Source organism: Symphalangus syndactylus, chromosome 23 (genome assembly GCF_028878055.3).
Source record: "Symphalangus syndactylus isolate Jambi chromosome 23, NHGRI_mSymSyn1-v2.1_pri, whole genome shotgun sequence".
NCBI classification, from domain to species: domain Eukaryota; kingdom Metazoa; phylum Chordata; class Mammalia; order Primates; family Hylobatidae; genus Symphalangus; species Symphalangus syndactylus.
This window is the reverse complement of record NC_072445.2, coordinates 10,607,833-10,627,624: the sequence shown is the minus strand read 5'-3', so window position 1 is coordinate 10,627,624 and position 19,792 is coordinate 10,607,833. Positions and strand designations below refer to the sequence as shown.

Below are 19,792 nucleotides of genomic sequence, written 5' to 3'. Positions count from 1 at the left end.
CTCAGCTCACTGCAACCTCTGCCTCCTGGGTTCAAGTGACTCTCCTGCCTCAGTCTCCCAAGTAGCTGGGACTATAGGTGTGAGCCACCACGCTTGGCTAATTTTTGTATTTTTAGTAGAGACAGGGTTTCACCGTGTTGGCCAGGATGGTCTTGATCTCTTGACCTCTTGGCCTCCCAAGGTGCTGGGGTTATAGGCGTGAGCCACTGTGCCCATCCAATCCATCTTAATTTTTTCCTCACTTCAAAGTATGTTGTAGACATCAGTATACTTCTGAATATTTCTGCTTATATAACATTAATTAGAGTTCAGTATTTATACTTTCTGGGGAAGGGTGTAAAATTTATATACAATGGAATGCACAAGTTGAAGGTTACCATTTTATGAGTTTTGACAAATGCATACACTTGTATAACTTAAACCTTTGTCAAAACAGAGAACATTACCTCTCCCAGAAAAAATGTTCATGCCTCTTGGTTCTTCAACCTTAGACAAAGACAACCACTGTTGTGATTTTTTTTTCTTTTTTTCTTTTTTTTTTTTTTTTGAGATGGAGTCTCACTCTGTTGCCCAGGCTGGAGTGCAGTGGCGTGATCTCGGCTCACTGTAAACTCTGCCTCCCAGGTTCACGCCATTCTCCCACCCTAGCCTCCCGAGTAGCTGGGACTACAGGTGCCTGCCACCATGCCCAGCTAATTTTGTTTTTGTATTTTTAGTAGAGACGGGGTTTCACCGTGTTAGCCAGGATGGTCTCGATCTCCTGACCTTGTGATCCACCTGCCTCGGCCTCTTAAAGTGCTGGGATTACAGGCGTGAGCCACCGCGCCCAGCCGTGATTCTGTTTCTGTCATAGTTTTGCCTATTTCATACAAGTGGAATGCATAAATGGAAACATGTAGTATGTACTCATTTGAGCAAGACATCTTTCATTTAGCGTATGTTTTGTTGTTGTTGAGATGGGGTGTGGTTTTGTTGCCCAGGCTGGTGTGCAGTGGCACGATCATAGCTTACTGCAGCCTTGACCTCCCAGGCTCAAGCGATCCTCCTGTCTCAGCCTCCCAAGTAGCTGGGACTACAGGTGCATGCCACTATGCTTGGCTAATTTTTAAAATTTTCCGTAGAGACAGGGTCTCACTTTGTTGTCCAGGCTGGTCTCGAACTCCGGGGTTCAAGTGATCCTCCCACCTTAGCCTCCCAAAGTGCTGGGATTTACAGATGTGAGCCACTACACTCGGCCAGCATGTTTTTGAGGTTCCTCTGTGTTGCTATGTGCATCAATAATTTGTTCCTTTTTATTGTTGGTACTATTCTGTCTTCTGACTATATCTTAGTTTGTTTATCCATTCTCCTGTTGGTAAACACCTGGGTTCTTTTTTTTGGCTATTTTGAATAAACTTCTATGAACATTTTTGTACCAATCTTGTGAACATTTGTTTTCAGTTCTCGGATAAACATCTAGAGATTCAGTGGAATTGCTGAATCATGTACATAGCTATATGTTTAGTTTTGTAAGAAACTGCTAGACCTTTTTCCAAAATATTATTAATATATGAGAGTTCCAGTTACTTTACATTTTTGCTAACATTTGCGTTGTCAGTGTTTTAGTTATTTTGGTGGATATTTAGTGATATCTCACTGTGATTTTTATTTTGCATTTCCGAGATGACTAATGATGTTGAACATTTTTATGTGCTTTTTGGCCATTTGTGCATCTTCCTTTGTGAAATGTTTGTTGAGATTTTTTGGGCGTTTAAAAAAATTGAGTTGTCTTGAGTTGCAGGAGTTCTTTGTTTGTCCTACATATCAGACCTTTGTCATGTGTATGTTTCGTAAGTAATTTCTCCCAATCTGTGGCTTTCCTGCTCATCTTGTTTACAAAATCTTTAGGCAAGCAGAGGTTTTAAATATTGATGAAATAAAATTTGGCATGTTTTTTTAATGGTTATTGTATTCTGTGACCTTTCTAAAAAACCTTTCTTCTTTTTAAAAAAATTAACTAATTTGGGCCAGGCACGGTGGCTCACACCTATAATCCCAGCACTTTGGGAGGCCGAGGTGGGCGGATCACCTAAGGTCAGGAGTTCGAGACCAGCCCGACCAACATGGAGAAACCCCGTCTCTACTAAAAATACAGAATTAGCTGGGCGTGGTGGTGGCGCATGCCTGTAATCTCAGCTACTCAGGAGGCTGAGGCAGGAGAATCGCTTGAACCCGGGAGGTGGAGGTTGCGGTGAGCCGAGATCACACCACTGCACTCCAGCCTGGGCAACGAGAGCGAAACTCAGTCTCAAAAAAAAAAAAAGAAAAATTAAAATTAAAATTAAAAAAAAATATTTTTCTTTTTTTTTAGAGTCAAGGTCTTGCTATGTTGACCAGGCTGGTCTTGAACTCCTGTCCTCAAGCAGTCCTCCCACCTCAGCCTCCCAAAGTGCTGGACTTAACGTTAGCTACTGTGCCTGGCCAGAAACCTTTATTTATCCCCAAGTCATAAGGATTTTCTCCTATGTTCCATTTTGGAAGTTTTTTAGATTTAGTTTTTACATTTAGTTCTGTGATCCATATTGAATTAATAGATGTGTATGATATGAGGTGGGGAGTTCAGATTGATTTTTATCCTTTTGGATATCAGTTATTTTAGCAAAGGAAAAGATCTTCCCCCATGAGATTGCTTTGACACTTTTCTTGAAAATCAAGTGACATATAGGTGTGAATTCATTTCTGGGCTTTCTTTTTCTGTCCCATTGATCTCCTTGTCTGTCCTTAGCCAGTCTCACCCTGTTTTGATTACTGTAGCTTTGTAGTAAGTTTTGAAGTCAGGTAATGTGTAAGTCCTCCAGCTTTGGTCATTTTATTTTAAGATTGCTTTGAGTATTCTGTATTCTTTGCATTTTATTATAAATTTTAGAGTCAAGTTATTAATTTCTACGGAAAAGCCCAGTGGAATTATGTTGGTTTTTTTTTGAGACGGAGTCTTGCTCTGCTGCCAGGCTGGGGTGCAGTGGCATGATCTCGGCTCTCTGCAACCTCTGCCTCCTGGGTTCAAGGTATTCTCCTGTCTCAGCCTCCCTAACAGCTGGGACTACAGGCACGCGCCACCACACCCAGCTAATTCTTGTATTTTTAGTAGAGATGGGGTTTCACCACGTTGGCCAGGATGGTCTCGATCTCTTGACTTCGTGATCCACCCGCCTTGGCCTCCCAAAGTTTTGGGATTACAGGTATGAGCCACTGCACCTGGCCTGGAATTAGTGTTGGAATTATATTGACTCTGTAGATCAGTTTGTGGAGAATCGACATCTTAACAATATTGAGTCTTCTGTTACATGGACATTGCAGATCTCTGTTTTTCTTGTTGTTTGTTTGCTTGCTTGTTTGTTTGTTTGAGACGGAGTTTTGCTATTGCTTCCCAGGCTGGAGTGCAATGGTGTGATCTCGGGTCACTACAACCTCCGTCTCCCATGTTCAAGCATTTCTCCTGCTCCAGCCTCCTAAGTAGCTGGGGCTACAGGCACCTGTCACCACCCCGGCTAATTTTTTGTATTTTTAATAGAGACGGAGTTTCACCATGTTGGCCAGGCTGGCCTCGAACTCCTGACCTCAGGTGATCCATCCGCCATGGCCTCCCAAAGTGCCGGGATTACAGGCATGAGCTACTGCACCTGGCCCATGTCTCCATTTTTAAGGTCTTCTTTAGTTTTTCTCAACAGTGTTTTTGTAATTTTTAGTGTGTGCATCTTACATGTCTTGTTAATCTATTTCCAATATTTGGGGGTTTTCTGGATGCTATTTAGAATTTCACTGTCCAGTTGTTTGCTGCCAGCATATAGACATATAACTGAATTTTGTATATTGATCTTGTATTCTGCAACTTTCTAATTATTCTAGATTTTTTAAATTTGCATATTTAGGATTTTCTATGTAAACAATATTGTGATATTCAGCTAGAGACAGTTTTACTTCCTTTTCGATCTAATCACCTTTTTTTTTTTTTTTTTTTTTTTGCTTGCCTTAGTGCAGTAGCTGGGAATTCCAGTAAAATGTTGAATAGAAGTAGTAGGAGTGGATATCTTTGTTTTCTTCTTGATTTAAGAGCTAACGTGCTCACTGTTTTACTAAAGATGCCCTTTATAGGTTGAGGCAGTTTCCTTATGTTCTAATTTGGGTTAAAAATTTTTTTTATTGTTTTTTTAGAGACAGGGTCTTGCTTTAACCCAGGTTGGAGTGAGGTGTCACAATCATGGCTCACTGCAGCCTTGACCTCCTGGGCTCAGGTGATTCTTCCACCTCAGACTTCCGAGTAGCTGGGACTATAGGTATGTGCCACCACACCTGGCTAATTTTATTTTTACCTTTTTGTAGAGACAGGATATCACTGTGTTGACTAGGCTTATCTTGAACTCCTGGCCTCAGTCAGTCCTCCTGCTTCAGCCTCACAAAGTTTTGGGATTACAAGTGCGAGCCACTGTGCTTAGCATGAGTTCCAATTTGGCTGAGGAGCTAAGAATTTTTATCATGAGTAGGTGTTGAATTTTTTCTTTTTCTTTTTATTATTTTTTGTTTTTGTCATTTGTTTTGTTTTGATTTTTTTGTGGGTGTTGAATTTTTTTCAAATGCTTTTTCAGCATCTTCATAACGGTCATACTGTTTTTCTCCTTTATTCTTTCAATATGGTGAGTTACATGGACTGATTTTTGAATGTTAGACTAACTTTATGTTTCAAGGGTAAAATCTTGATGACATTGTATTATCTCCTTTATGTTGCTGGGTTGATATGCTAATATTTTGATAAGGATCTTTGCAATCCTGTTCTTCATGAGGGTGTAAATGATAATTTACATGAGATATATAATTTGACCTTAAATATGCCATTCTGTATGTGGAATAGTCAGATTTTTTTTTTTTTTTTTTTTTGAGACGGAGTCTCGCTCTGTCGCCCAGGCTGGAGTGCAGTGGCGCGATCTCGGCTCACTGCAAACTCCGCCTCCCGGGTTCACGCCATTCTCCTGCCTCAGCCTCTCCGAGTAGCTGGGACTACAGGCGCCCGCCACCACGCCCGGCTAATTTTTTGTATTTTTAGTAGAGACGGGGTTTCACCGTGGTCTCGATCTCCTGACCTCGTGATCCGCCCGCCTCGGCCTCCCAAAGTGCTGGGATTACAAGCGTGAGCCACCACGCCCGGCCGGAATAGTCAGATGTTTTATGCTTGGTGGTGGCTAGCTGCTGTTAACTGGAGTAAACAAGTGTCTGCACAGTGTCCCGTGTTAGGGTCATGGGGAATTCAAACGTAAATCTGTTCAGGTTATCTTTAGGCAGGTGAAACCTGTGGAGACAGTTATTTCAAATACAGTCACTTCTTGAAATCATAGCTACTGGGGTTGTAATTATGAAGCAAATGGTTATGAGTTTTGATTTAGCCACTTGTTTAGTAGTAGTCCTCTGGGTTTTATCCTACTGGTTCTGCCCTAGCTACGGTTTATTATTGGTATGTATCACATTCTGCAGGAACAAGATGATGTATGGTTTTGTTTACATTACTAATAAATGGTAGATTGTGATTCACACTAATATTGTACCCCAAAATGAGCAGACAGCAGTGCTTTGCGTTCTTTGGATTCTTAAGATAGAAAAGCCTTCTAAAAGTTTCAGTGGTTCCAGAAGCAGAGAGGGTTATATAAAAATAAACAAAATTTTAAAAATACAGCATTGGTGATTTTGCTTTTTTTAAAAGACCAAATTAATCAAAAGACAGTGAGAAGAGAATGTTAGATATTTAAGAGGGTTAGAATGTTTGTTTTTGGTTGTTTATAAAATTACCATTATTTTTCATTAAAGAACAGTAAGCCACGTGTGGTGGTGTGCACCTGTAGTTCTAACTACTCAGAAGGCTGAGGTGGGAGGATCTCTTGAGCTCAGGAGTTTGAGGCTGCAGTGAGCTATGATTGTGCCACTGCACTCCAGCTTGGGCAACTGAACAAGACGCCATCACTTTAAGAAAAACAACAATGCACTAGTACTTTGAGCCTTTCAGAATTAATATATCCTTGTAGATCTTTTTTTGTTGAGTACCCTCTTTTTGAGTCTCACTCTGTTGCACAGGCTGGAGGGCAGTGGTGCCATCTTGGCTCACTGCAACCTCCTGGGTTCAAGCAATTCTCCTGCCTCAGCCTCCCGAGTAGCTGGGATTACAGGAGCATGCCACCACGTCGGGCTAATTTTTGTATTTTCATTTGGTTTTTGAGACGGAGTTTTGCTCTTTTGCCCAGGCTAGAGTGCAATGGCATAATCTCAGCTCACTGCAGTCGCTGCCTCCCGGGTTCAAGTGATTCTCCTGCCTCAGCCTCCCATGTAGCTGAGATTGCAGACATGTACTACTATGCCTGGCTAATTTTTGTATCTTTGGTAGAAGCGGGGTTTCACCATGTTGGCCAGTCTGGTCTTGAATTCCTGACCTGAGGTGATCTGCCCGCCTCAGCTTCCCAGACTGTGTGAGCCACTGTGCTTGGCCTAATTTTTGTATTTTTAGTATAGATGGGGTTTCACCACATTGGCCAGGCTGGTCTTGAGTTCCTGACCTCAAGTGATCCACCCGCCTTGGCCTCCCAAAGTGCTGGGATTACAGGTGTGAGCCATCACACCCGGCTAGTACCCTCTTTTTTGTATGAGCTGCTAGTAGGTTTTGGATTTACTGATACAGCTCAATAAGACTTTCAGGCTTTATTGTTCCTAGAAAATTTTTAAAAAAGTGATTGACAAGAGTTACCTCAGAAGTAAACTAAGTTGGATTGTGAGAAACAAGGTTTAAAGCCTTTTTTTTTTTTTCAGACAAGGTCTCACTGTGTCACCCAGGCTGGAGTGCAATGATGTGATCATGGCTCACTGCCGCCTCAAACTCCTGGGCTCAGGCCATCCTTAGCCTCCCAAAGTGTTGGGATTACAGGCATGAGCCACGATTGCCTGGCCTGAATTTGCAACCTTTTTGATGTTCTAGAGGGACACATTGCGGGACCTTGATAAATAAAGTTTTGATGATATGAGACAATTGATAATGAAGAGATAATATATGATGGAGGTTTGAAATAATAAGTATTGGGCTAGTAAATTTTGAGACCAAGTTGTAATACAAATTTTCTTTTTTTTTTATTTTGTGTCTTGTCTAGGTACCTTTAAAATATCTGTTATTCCTAGCATTGCTATGCAACTCTTGCCCTGTTCCATCATAGTAGAACACTAGTTTATAGTTGAAACAAAGGATTTACTGCAAGGGGATACGTGTCCAAACCCCAGAGATAGAAGAAAGAATAAAATTCATCTGGGAATTGTTTCCTGTATAAACATAAAATATGATAACTTTGAGCAGTTTCGTAGAAACAATATAGCAGCTTCTACAGATTGGTTTAAAAATAATATAAACCCCCTGAATCTAGTGTCCATCACACAGTGCTGCAGAATGCCACCTGATGGTCTCCTGTTAATACCACTGTTAGATCATAAGCACTCAATAGGGCAAGTGCATCTGCTCTATTCCTTCAGTCTGTGTTTTGCCTTCAGTGGGAGCCTCGGTTGTGACCTTCTCTAGGAGCAGCAGCTCTCTTTGTATTCTCTCTGTATGTGATCCTAGGTACCTAGTAGGTATTGACAGTTGTCTACTTATTCATTAAAAAATAATGTTTTAGATAATTCATAGCAGTTTGAAATCAAATCTGAGGAAACTGGCATTTCCTTTTACAAAACATTTTCAGTTGTTTCTTTTCTTCATGAATACTAGTTAGGTGGATTAATTAAAACCATAAACACCTAATTTAATAGGTAATAATGGTAAGCTTTTTTCTTCCCAAGTCAAACAAAGTCTTTCATACATTTTACTGAGAATTTCTATGTTCTGCAACTCCTCTTAGATTTTCTCATCTATGTTTTCTTAACTGGAGAAATTCCTCATTTGGTCTTATCTAATACTAAGTAGAGCTACGTGATTATTATTAGTGATCCAGTGTCAGTTTTATTTAAGCCTCAAGAATGAGTAAGTCCAGACCTCCTAATGTTCTTCACTGACCAGATATCAGTCAAACCAGAGGGTAGAATTGAAGTAATTTGTTGAGATTTTAAAGAATCTGTGTAGTGTTAATTTTAGGGTATTTCTGGCTGGGTACAGGGGCTCACACCTGTAATCCCAGCACTTTGGGAGGCCCAGGTGGGTGGATCACTTGAGGTCAGGGGCTCAAGACCAGCCTGTGCAACATGATGAAACCCCGTGTCTACTAAAAGTACAAAAATTAGCCACACATGGTGGCATATGCCGGTAATCCCAGCTACTCGGGAGGTTGAGGCACAAGAATCACCTGAACCCGGGAAGCAGAGGTTGCAGTGAGCCGAAATTGTGCCCTGCACTCCAGCCTGGGTGACAGAGCTAGACTCTGTCTCCAAAAAGAAAAAAAGGAAAAAGGCTGGGTGTGGTGGCTCACGCCTGTAATCCCTGTACTTTTTGAGAGGCCAAGGTGGGTGGATCACTTGAGGTCAGGAGTTTGAGACCAGACTGGCCAACATGGTAAAACCCCATCTCTACTAAAAATACAAAAATCAGCTGGGCGTGGTGGTGGGCACCTGTAATCCCAGCTATTCGGGAGGCTAAGGCAGGAGAATCACTTGTACCCGGGAGGCAGAGGTTGCAGTGAGCCAAGATAGTACCACTGCACTTCAGCCTGGGTGACAGAGTGACTCGTCTCAAAAAAAAAAAAAGTATTTATTAGACATTTTCTGAATTTTAATCATGGAGATATAATCACAGCCCTCCCCTCCCCTCTTCTCTTCCTGACAGAATCTCGCTCTGTCGCCCAGGCTGGAGTTCGGTGGCACGATCTCAGCTCACTGCAACCTCTGCCTCCCAGGTTCCAGAGATTTTCCTGCCTCAGCCTCCTGAGTAGCTGGGGTTACAGGCACGTGCCACCACGCCCGGCTAATTTTTGTATTTTTAGTAGAGATGGGGTTTCACCATGTTGGCCAGGCTGGTCTCCAACTCCTGGCCTCAGGCAGTGTGCCGGCCTCAGCCTCCCAAAGTGCTGAGATTACAGGTGTGAGCCACCATGCCTGGCCCTAGTCCTGTTAAATACACTATTTTTCCTGGTTTTCAGTGTCTCACCAAAATACTATCTGTTTTCAGTTAGGGTGGAATAGCCCTATTCTCTCATCCCTGCTACCTCCAAATCAGGCTATGCCAAGAGGGGACCCTAAATTAGATTAGAAAAGGGGGCTAATTGTAAGTAGTAGTCATGAATGTGTCTGCACATTGCTATACATTCTGACTTTTTAAAATTTAGCAGCATACATTTAGAAAGTAGCTGTGTACAAAGCACTATTCTTAGTGGACAGAGGGAATTCAGATATAGTCCCTGCCTTCAGAAGGACTTACCACTCTCTCATATAGGAAATGAACACACACACAACTGAATGGAACACATGGAAGGCATCACTGGGGTGAGGCTGGATATGGCCTCTAAGTGTGAAAGTGGCTCGGTCTCTCTCCCACGGTTCTGGTTTTGAACATTGGAATTGAAGGGAAGAGTGGCTTCATCAAAGGCTGGAGTGTTAGTTAACCTGGCACTGCTACCAGAGAACACGCCTGTGTGGAGAGTCCTGCTATTCTTTTTCATTATGAACAAGTTTAAACATAGGTGGAATAATATAGTGACCCTGTTTCAATATATTCATCCCTCAGATTTAATAATTTTAGGGCTTTGGTACATTTTCTTCATCTATCCCATTTTGTTTTTTCTTGCTGTTGTGTTTTAAGGTAAATTCCAAACATCTGTCATTTTAATCCTACATACTCTCAAGTATGCATTTCCAAAAATATGGCCTTTTTTTTGCATAATGCAAATGCCACCATGAATCTAACCAAGTTATCAGTAATTCCTTTGATATCATCTCACAGAGGATGTCATTTTTAAGTCTCATTTCAGGCTGTCCTTGCTGTTTTTGGTGTCCTCAAGGTCTTTGTGGACCTGGTCCTAATCGTTATCATGGATAGGCTTTTTTTTCTGGATACTTTCTCTAATGAAATAATCTGATTGTGTTCAAGGAGGTAACTTCACTCTCAGGCAGGTATTCTGCAACCAATTTAATTACACTTCAGTAAAGCTGTGGAAAACCTCTTAGTTTGTATTTAGATTTAAAATATAATCAGAAGGAGCCAGTTTTGTGACACAGTGGATAGTGCACTGGACGTGTAGCCCATTCTGATGTAGTCATTCAAAAACGTATAGTCAGGATGTATGATGGTGTTTAGTACCCAAGGCACAAAAAGAGCTGACCGCAGCTGTGTTCTTAGAGCTTTTGCCTAGCATGTTATGCTTTGACTTTTCTTATTCTTTTTTTTTTTTTTTTTTTTTGAGACGTAGTCTCGCTCTGTCGCCCAGGCTGGAGTGCAGTGGCACAATCTCGGCTCACTGCAAGCTCCGCCTCCCGGGTTCACGCCATTCTCCTGCCTCAGCCTCTCCGAGTAGCTGGGACTACAGGCGCCCGCCAGCATGCCCGGCTAATTTTTTTGTATTTTTAGTAGAGACGGGGTTTCACCGTGGTCTCCCTCTCCTGACCTCGTGATCCGCCCGCCTCGGCCTCCCAAAGTGCTGGGATTACAAGCGTGAGCCACCATGCCCGGCCATACTTTTCTTATTCTTCTCTGCTTCGACTACCTAACCACTTGCAATGGAATTAATTTACACTCCCGAAACTACTTAGAGTACAGCCTTTTCTCTCCAATACATGTGCACACATAGATGCACATGTATCCCAAAATATTCTGTGAACTGGGAGAACTATTCGTGTTCCTCTCTGTGTGTTTCCTGTCTTGATTAGTGGCATCATATCCCTCTAGACAGGAAATTATAAGGCTTTTCTCTTGACTCCTATTGCCAGTTGGTCATATTTGCAATAGCTCTATTCACTTCATTCTAGTTTTCCTGCCCTAGTTCCAGATCTTTACTGTACATCTGAATCATTACAATAACTCAACTAGCCTCTGATCTTTCTCAGTTGCTTTCCCTGCCAGTCCATCAGATCCTCATTGCTGCTCGCTACCATTCTAAAATAGAAATCTAGCCGGGTGCGGTGGCTCACGCCTGTAATCCCAGCACTTTGGGAGGCCGAGACCGGTGGATCATGAGGTCAGGAGATCGAGACCATCCTGGCTAAAATGGTGAAATCCCGTCTCTACTAAAAATACAAAAAAAAGAAACTAGCTGGGCGTGGTGGCGAGCACCTGTAGTCCCAGCTTCTCGGGAAGCTGAGGCAGGAGAATGGCGTGAACCTGGGAGGTGGAGCTTGGAGTGAGCCGAGATTGCGCCACTGCACTCCAGCCTGGGCGACTGAATGAGACTCCATCTCAAAAAAAAAAAAAAAAAAAAAAAAAGAAAAAAGAAATCTTATTACATCACTCCTTTGCACACAAGCCTCTTTTAGCACTCAGTTGTCTACAGAATGAGATCCAGCCTTCTTGGTGTGGCATTTGAAGTGCTGTGTGCATCAGCCACAATGGACTACATGCTATTTCTGCAGCATACTATACACTCTTTTTTTTTTTTTTTTTTGAAACGGAGTCTTGCTCTGTTGCCCAGGCTAGAGTGCAGTGGCGCAATCTTGGCTCACTGCAAGCTCCGCCTCCTGGGTTCACAACATTCTCCTGCCTCAGCCTCCCGAGTAGCTGGGACTACAGGCGCCCGCCACTACACCCAGCTAATTTTTTTTTTTTTTTGTATTTTTAGTAGAGATGGGGTTTCTCTGCGTTAGCCAGGATGGTCTCCATCTCCTGACCTCGTGATCTGCCTGCCTCAGCCTCCCAAAGGGCTAGGATTACAGGTGTGAGCCACCGCGCCCGGCCAGCATGCTGTACAGTCTTATCCTTCTTTGCTTTGTTTGTACGTATTGCCTGTTTATCTGGAATGCTGATGAGTGGTGGAGGAGAGATTCTAGCCTATTGTGCTGAATAAATGAAGGTTCTGTGGAATTGGTTGTAAGGAAGTTGTACTTGCTTCTTTTAGTTTTATGAGACTATAGATCAAAAACATTACTGCATGCACTTTCTAAGTTCAGTATTCCAAAAGTTTGATGTCTGAAGGTTTTTTTTTTCTTTGAGACAGAGTCTTACTCCGACATCCGAGCTGGAGTGCAGTGGTGTGATCTCGCCTCACTGCAACCTCTGCCTCCCAGGTTCAAGTGATTCTTGTGTCTCAGCCCCTCCCAAGTAACTGGGACTACAGGCACCTGTCACTATGCCCAGCTAATTTTTATATACATATATATGTGTGTGTGTGTGTGTGTATACACACACATATATACGTGTGTGTGTATATATGTGTATATATATACATTTTTTTTTTTTTTGAGACGGAGTCTTGCTCTGTCACCCAGGCTGGCATGCAGTGGCGTGATCTTGACTCACTGCAGCCTCTGCCTCCCGAGTTCAGGCAATTCTTCTGCCTCAGCCTCCCGAGTAGCTGGGACTACAGGCGCTTGCCACCACGCCCAGTTGATTTTTGTATTTTTAGTAGAGATGGGGTTTCACCATGTTGGCCAGGCTGGTCTCCAACTCCTGACCTTATGATCCACCCTCCTCAGCCTCCCAAAGTGCTGGGATTACAGGCGTGAGCCACCACGCCCAGACTTTTTTTTTTTTTTTTTTGAGACAGGGTCTCACTGTCACCAAGGCTGGAGTGCAGTGGTGTGATCTCTGCTCACTGCAGCCTCCACCTCCCGGGTTCAAGTGATTCTCCTGTCTCAGCCTCCCAAGTAGCTGGGATTACAGGGGCATGCCACTATGCCTGGCTAATTTTTGCATTTTTAGTACAGACCTGGTTTCACCATGTTGGCCAGTCTGGTCTCGAACTCCTGACCTCAAGTGATCCACCCGCCTCGGCCTCCCAAAATGTTGGGGTTACAGGCGTGAGCCACTGCACCTGGCCTAATTTTTATATTTTTAGTAGAGACGGGGTTTCACCATGTTGGCCAGGCTGGTCTTGGACTCCTGACCTCAAGTGACCCATCTGCCTTGCCTCCCAAAGTGCTGGGATCACAGGCGTGAGCCACCACACCCAGCCTGATGTATGGACTTTTGATAGTGATGCCAGTCACCTTTTTGATCACTTTTTCCCCTTAAATTTCCAAATTCTGCTTTTACCTTTGTTGTTTGTTACCCTTTGCTCATGGCAGGGAGGAGGAGGAATTTGCAGAAATAAAGGAAGTAGACTTCAGTCAGAGAGAGGGAAATAAACAGCATGATATAAGAGTTTATCAAATACCAGCTGTTTTGTGGTTTGGTAAGGAGGAAATAACTGAAAAAAAAATAAAAAAAAAACACCCAAAACCAAGAGAGGACATTTTTTTGAAACAAGAGTCTTCGTTAGACAATCTTTTAAAAAATGTAGACCTAAGGGCGGGGCATGGTGGCTCACACCTGTAATCGCAACACTTTGGAAGGTCAGGCTGGAGTTTGAGACCAGCCTGGGCAATATAGCAAGACCTCATTTCTACAAAAAATTTAAAAATTAGCCAGCTATGGTGGCACGCGCCTGTAGTCCTAGCTACTTGGGAGGCTGAGGTGGGATTGCTTGAGCCTGTGAGCTGCAGATTTCAGTGAGCTGAGATTGCGCCACTGCATTCTAGCCTGGGTGACAGAAGAAAACTCTGTCTCCTCTCCTCGCAACCTGCCCCCCTCCCCCCGCCAAAAAAAAGTAGGCCTAACAAAGGATGGGAATCTTTTTACTTGTCTTAGTAACTTAATTTTTTTTGTTTTAATGAGACATTTTGAGATTTACCTGTTTGTGTCATTTTTAAAAATGCAATTACAGTATTAAGTTACAGAATTTTCAGAAAGTTGTCATTCAGATGTGATTTCATATATCTTTTGTTTTTGTTTGTTTTAGACAAAAGAAGTTAGAAAAGGTGATGGAAGAAGAAGGCCTAAAAGATGAGGAGGTAATTAACATTGGCGATGTCTTCCTTAAAACCCAGCATGGCAGGTTGTATCTTGTCCAGCGAGTTGTTAGCCTTGGTACACATGAGAAGGGTTTTGGCTCAGTAACAGAGGAACTTGAGGGTAGTGTGCTTCCGGATTTGGGTGTTAATGCAGAGGGACAGATTAATTATTAAGTACCTAGGAGAGGAAGGCTTCTCTAGATGCAGTTATAGTAAACTAGATTTAGAATTCCAAGAGAAAGAAGGGATGAAATCAAATTAAAATGTAAAAGAGCAAGTTGTAGCATTTTTATAGAATTCACTGAAAAGTCTCCGTAGGAGTAGGGCAAATTTTTGAAATATTTATTTATTTATTTTACATTTTCTGGGATACATGTGCTGAACCTGCAGGTTTATTACATAGGTATATATGTGCCATAGTGGTTTGCTGCACCTATCAACCTGTCATCTAGGTTTTAAGCTCTGCATGCATGAGGTATTTGTCCTAATGCTCTCCCTCCCCTTTCCCCCCGTGCCCCGACAGGCCCTGGTGTGTCATGTTCCTGAAATCTTTATTAAGGCAAAGTATCCATCTCAAATCAGCCCTTCCACCCAATGCCCGCAGATATAGTAGGAGAAAATATAGTTAACAAGGGACTGTGCAAGGAGCTGAAATGGCAGTGGAAATGCCTTCAAAAATAGGATTGGCTTACAGAACCCAGGACAGTGGTGAAAAATACCCACTACTTAAAGAAATAACAAAGTTAGAGCATACAATGTGTAACTAACTCAGAGGGAAAGATAAGAACATACTGTTTAATTTATATTAAACAGGATAAAGGAAAATATTATTGATTATTTATCCCTCCGTTCACCAAAAATGTTAGGATAGTGGATTGCTGAAGTAGGTTAGTCAGAGTTCCCAGAGGCACCCATCTGTTCAGTGTGGCTTGGATGTTGTGTCTAAAGGCCAGGAAAGGGAGAAGTGACCTCTTAAGGATCCTTCTGGGGTGCTTTCATGTGTGAAAAGATTATCTCTAGTCCACTTGGACCTGTTTTCCAGCTGGGTAAGTCACAAACATGACTTGTTACAGAGTTTCAGAATTTCAGTTCCTTCCCCTCTCCTCCCTTCCTTATTTAAATATTAGAAACGACTCCGGAGATCAGCACATGCTCGGAAGGAAACAGAGTTTCTTCGTTTGAAGAGAACAAGACTTGGATTGGAAGATTTTGAGTCCTTAAAAGTAATAGGCAGAGGAGCATTTGGTGAGGTAAAAATCACAGCTACTTGTCAAGTACAAAAGTATTGCAAAACTTCAAAGCTTCTAACATACCCTTAAGTCACGATTGTTGATATAACTGAAATATATGGAATTACATGAGTCAGGCATGCCAGCCCCACATCCTAATTGCTTTGTCTGTCTGCTTTCTCTTTTTCTTCTTTCCACGGTCCCAGATCTCTGTTCTCTGTTTTGCCAGAGATGGTGTTGGTGTTTAAATATTGACTTAGGGGGAGAGTTGAAAGGTAGAAGGAAATCAACATTTATTATTTACAGGCTGCTTTTTTCCCATAATCAGGACAGTAACCCATTTTATAAATGATGAAATTAAGACTCTAAAGGTATATATAATGTCTCCTATTATCACACAGCCATTGAGTACTGGGACCAAAAGTTGGGCCCTACTTCCTGAACTCAAAGCGCTTGCTTTTCCCAGTACTGCACTGCCTCTCGAGAGGGAAACTAGTAGTGTATCTCCACCCTTTATTTCTCCCCACCAGATTGATACAGCTCTAAAAAGATGACCCTAGGAGGGAGAATGTACAGAAAGGAGTTATATAGGTAGTGGTGGAGAGGTGAAAACATTTGCGACTTTGTCCCCTCAATTCTTGGAAATGATCCTGCTTGGGCACAAGAGCAGTCTGTTGGGGAGAGTTTGAAAGAGCCCATGCAGGGTCATTCCCATTAATGAAAAATGCCCAAAGTGGGTGACCTGCTGATGCAATAATTGCAAGTATAAAAGGGGCAGTATATTATTAAAACCTGGTACCCCGGGGCCAGGCGCGGTGGCTCACTCCTGTAATCTCAGCACTTGGGAGGCCAAGGTGGGCAGATTACAAGGTCAGGAGTTTGAGACCAGCCTGACCAACATGGTGAAACCCCGTCTCTACTAAAAATAGAAAAATTAGCCGGGTGTGGTGGCACGCACCTGTAATCCCAGCTACTCAGGAGGCTGAGGCAGGAGAATTGCTTGAACCCTGGAGGCAGAGGTTGCAGTGAGCCGAGACTGCACCATTGCACTCCAGCCTGGGTGACAGAGCAAGACTCCATCTCAAACAAAACAAAACAAAAAACCTGGTACCCCGGGGGAAATGTGAATAATATTTAGAGGCACAGGTGATAGATTGATCCCTCAGTGTTCAGAATTCCTGTTGGCTTCTTGAAAGAGGGAAAAGTATAGTACCACCTCCGAAAGAGCTTTCTGTTTGGCAGGGAAGGGTTGTGGTACTCAATTAGGAAAAACATGAAGAAAGATTCAGGGAGAAGAAAACCTACTTATTTTGGGAGAAGAGGGGAGGACATGCAGGAACTTGCAGTGAAATTTTTCTTTTGGTTGTAAATTTTCTTCATAAAATTATCTATTTTCTTTAAAAACATTGGAAAACATAAAAGAGAAGGAAAACTGCATAAAACACAATTTCCCTAATTACACATTTTGAATTTTCTTCTTTTTTGAGACAGAGTCTTGCTCTGTTGCCCAGGCTGGAGTGCAATGGCTTGATCTCGGCTCACTGCAACCTCCACCTCTCGGGTTCAAGTGATTCTACTGCCTCAGCCTCCCGAACAACTGGGATTACAGGCACCTGCCACCACACCCAGCTAATTTTTTTATTTTTAGTAGAGACGGGGTTTCACCAGGTTAGCCAGGCTGGTCTCGAACTCCTGGACCTCAGGTGATCCACCTGCTTCGGCCTTCCAAAGTGCTGGGATTACAGGTGTGAGCCACCACGCCTGGCCTGAATTTTTTGTTTTTCTTTCCAGACGTTTTTCCTATGCATGAAGTTTCACTTTGTTATTATTATTATGATTAAGTGATAAGGTTTCGCTGTGTTGCCCAGGCTGGAGTGCAGTGGCTGTTTACAGGCACGATCTCACTACTGATCAGCATGGGAGTTTTGACCTGTTCCATTTCTGAACTGGGCCCGTTTGCCCTTCCTTAGGCAACCTGGTGGGGCCGCGCCACCACCCTGCTCCTGGGAGGTCACCATATTATGCTGAACTTAGTTCAGACACCTGATCAGCATAATGCACCATAGCTCATAACTCCTGAGCTCAAGCGATCCTCCTACCTCAACCTCCCAAATAGCTGGGACTACAGGTATACACACCACCATGCACAGCTACTTTTGTTTTAATTAAACATCGTTGTAATCATTTACTTAGATTTTCTGAGCTGACTGGATGACATACGTCAGGGGTGTAACGAGTCCTTAAATTTGAAATTGAAGGTTTTAAATTAGATTGGTTTGTTCAGCTAAGGAACCAAAGCTGTTCAGGTATAGAGGTATTTGAGGATGTTTCCAGCATCGACTTTACTGTATGTAATGTATTCATTTTGGAACATTGAAAAGCATTTTCTTCTGCTTTGTTATTACTATAGTTGCTCATGTTAAAATTGTAATACTCTTTCAGTTAATTATTGCATCCTATAGCACATGAAAGCATTAGCTTGGTAGTACGAGTTTTTGACTTGGCATTTCTTTTATAACTTTTTAGGTACGGCTTGTTCAGAAGAAAGATACGGGGCATGTGTATGCAATGAAAATACTCCGTAAAGCAGATATGCTTGAAAAAGAGCAGGTAAAGCACAGTTGTAGCAGTGCTTTTAGCTTATTAATTTTTGTCTCCTAAAACTTTTCTTTTTGTTTAATTGAAATATATATTTTTATTACAGTTTTCTTTAGCTCTGTCATGTATGACTGTATATATAATACTACCTTTTTCCCCCTACAAAGAAGCAGTTCATATTTAAAATCACAAATAATGCCTATAGGTTATAGGCAGTCTTTTAAAAATTGAAAATCTGTTCCAAAAGTAGCTCTTACTTGTGTCTTCTAGTTGATCACAAGATGTACTTATTGTGAGAGCCTTTTTTTTTTTTTTTTTTTTGAGGTCATACGTGGTGTGGTAGTGTGTTTCTTACCAAATGCTGAGAAATAGAAATTGTATATATATCTTATAACTAAGGACTAGGAATTACAATTTGGAATTTATAGTCAAAATGTGTGTTTATATGCTTCATTCTGTTTACCTAAACCAAAGTTGAGTCTTCTAGGTAGCTCATTGGTACCTGAAAATGACCAGCCTTCTAATTTCTGAATGAATTTGAAAAATATAATGCAAATGGCAGAACAATGCAAATTCTCCTTTAATGATAAAGGATACTTTCTAAAACCAAAACCTGGTTTGCAAGTCGATTTATAAAGTGCCTTATGCAAAATAAATAAGGTTTTAAATATTGGAAAGTATATTTTAAAAAGCAAGAATAGACTTTTCTATAAATCTAGTTTAATGTAGCTGGTTGCTTAAGAAAAGATTGCAGTGGGTGATGACTGCAAATGTCTTGTAAAAGATTTGATGTTATAGGAACATGGAGACCCTGTGACAAGGAGAACTCCTAATTTAGGGCCAAAGAGGGAGGATGGAGATTGGCCCCACATCCAATCCTTTCTACCTCTTGAGAGGAGATAGAATCACTGGTCTTCCCTGTCTTCATTTAAATGCCACCCCAAAATATGGAATTTTTATTTTCTCTCGAATTTTCATGTGTTACCGAGAAGCTTTAGACTCCCAGGAATTTCAGTTGAGAGTATCAAATACCCGGGCGGTAAGTCTTGAGACACTATAGTTTATGCTAACAGCAACGTTTTTCAAAATTCATAGTAGACCAGCCTACTTACATACTGTCTACAAATTAGCGTGTGGTATGGGTGTGTAGGCACTGAGAAAGTTTCAGTTAATCTTGAGAAGGAAAATATAAAGCTTCTGCATTAATTAGTATGTTTGCATCTCATGAGTAAGTTTTGTTTTTGCAAGATATGTTTCCTACAGTTTTAACCAAGGCATAAGACCTCTTTTTATTAAATATTAGCAGTCAGAGTAATACTGCAAAACAAAGTACATATGATTTTCAGTTAGTAATTTTATGTATACCAGGTGCCCCGCATGGTTTCTAACAGAGGATGATCCAGACATAATGTGTAAAAAGCCTTTTCTCAAATATTGTGCCTTCAAAATCAGTTTCTAAAACTTTTCTAAATGAAAGTAAAAGAACTGTCTATTAGAATTAATATTTTAAATGATGTATTAACTTATGGATTAAATGGTACATTAACTTAAATTGTTAAGCTCACCTTAGCTGAGAACTCAACTCCTCAACTTAACAGATCTCATTATGAGCCAGTTGAAGTCTCTGGCCACAGACTCTACCTGGCTCAGCCATCTTGAAGAAGCATGCATTGGGTTTGTGCTAGATAAAAGATGGAAGTAGACCAGTGCAAATTCATCACCATTTTGGGGTAGGGCTGACAAAGTATAGGTGCAGAGGCAAAATTGTTTTTTTATTTGCTTTTACTAAATAAACTGGGTAGGAATTAAAGCTACCCACTGAGAGTTCAGGTTATTTTTCTGCTCCACGTGGTGGAAATTTTTGCTACCTGGAAAAATTTAAAGGGTAAGACATGACATCTAACTAGCTTCTGATGTTTCTCTTCCAGTGTAAAAGGAAAACCTTCAGTTGTGATGCCAGTGTAGAATTATTGATGGGACAAAAAACTGGGCTTTTATTTCTG

At 41.7% G+C, this 19,792-nt stretch overlaps 1 protein-coding gene across 6 annotated transcripts in view; it reads left to right on the top strand.

Moving 5' to 3' along the window:
- STK38 (serine/threonine kinase 38) overlaps positions 1–19,792 on the top strand; it is a 94,914-nt gene that overhangs the window by 46,241 nt on the left and 28,881 nt on the right. For 5 of the 6 annotated variants that reach the window (XM_055264347.2, XM_055264345.2, XM_055264344.2 and 2 more), the window contains exons 3-5: positions 13,911–13,962; positions 15,090–15,212; positions 17,718–17,801. In XM_055264347.2, coding sequence (XP_055120322.1) covers positions 13,911–13,962; positions 15,090–15,212; positions 17,718–17,801 — 259 coding nt within the window. The remainder of the gene's footprint in view (positions 1–13,910; positions 13,963–15,089; positions 15,213–17,717; positions 17,802–19,792) is intronic. The other variant, XM_063632310.1, reaches the window with a different exon arrangement.